The following is a 963-nucleotide window of genomic DNA, read 5'->3' on the forward strand; positions in this document are numbered from 1 at the left end:
TTTTAACCAATGTTGATTTATTTATTATATTCCTGTTTATTTATTATATTATTAGGGTGTTATAATATATGACACTGTTGATATGCTGTATAACAACTACAAAAAAAGTTGATTAGCTGACTTTTTTTATTATTGTAATTCTCAGGAGCCCTTGAGCGTTTTGTTGAGAATTATGTTGGAACAGCTGAAAGTGAATTAAACGAGACCGATATGTTGTGGAATGCACAACGAACTACTTTTGTACATCGAGCTATGTCTGTACTTAACACCATGCACACTCAGTTACCAACACAGCATGTGCTAAGGTGAGATATAGTGTTGTGCAATAATAATAGGACATAATTTATTTTATTTTTGAAGTTTTTTTTATTTAATTTTGTTTTAAAATAAATGTAACTTATAACATCTCGATTGTATGTAAGTAATATACTCACTGTTTTAAAAATGCTATGATAGTTGTAACTTTAACATTGGTAATAAATTTTAGATTTAAATTTTTTTCAAATTGTTAATTTTTGAAGAATTTTTTTGGTGGTTAAAATGAATTTTTTAAACTTTTTTTTAATTTTAGAGCGAAATGGATGTATTTGATTGGACGATCCTTAAGGCTGTGCAGCGAGGGGGTTCATCCTGATGATCCAAAGTATCAATGGGATGTGGAAGCTCTTCTTCCGGAACAAATGTTGCGGGATGTTGGGATAAAAAGCAGCACAGGGTTCATGTCAGCAAGCATGGAAGGTATGGCACGGAACTAAACTTTTTCTCAACCCCCCCTAAAAAAAATATTCTAAATATATTTAACGATTTTAGTGATTTTAAGGATTTCTTTATTGTATGTTGAATTACAAAAAAATACCTTTGCTTTTTATTGGGCAGTTTTTTTGTATAATATATCAGTTTTGTGTCTAAGATAGATTAATCATTAAGCAACAAATTCAAGTTTATGGTCAATGTTACTGTTCA

General features: G+C 29.7%; 1 protein-coding gene across 1 annotated transcript in view; it reads left to right on the forward strand.

The window, feature by feature from the left end:
• Positions 1-210: 210 nt before the first annotated feature.
• Positions 211-963, forward strand: part of LOC100176989 — a 10,858-nt gene continuing 10,105 nt past the window's right edge. The window contains exons 1-2 of the mRNA XM_026836866.1: positions 211-305; positions 572-738. Of these exons, the coding sequence (XP_026692667.1) occupies positions 211-305; positions 572-738 (262 nt within the window). The remainder of the gene's footprint in view (positions 306-571; positions 739-963) is intronic.

The sequence above is a fragment of the Ciona intestinalis genome, chromosome 1, assembly GCF_000224145.3.
Source record: "Ciona intestinalis chromosome 1, KH, whole genome shotgun sequence".
NCBI classification, from domain to species: domain Eukaryota; kingdom Metazoa; phylum Chordata; class Ascidiacea; order Phlebobranchia; family Cionidae; genus Ciona; species Ciona intestinalis.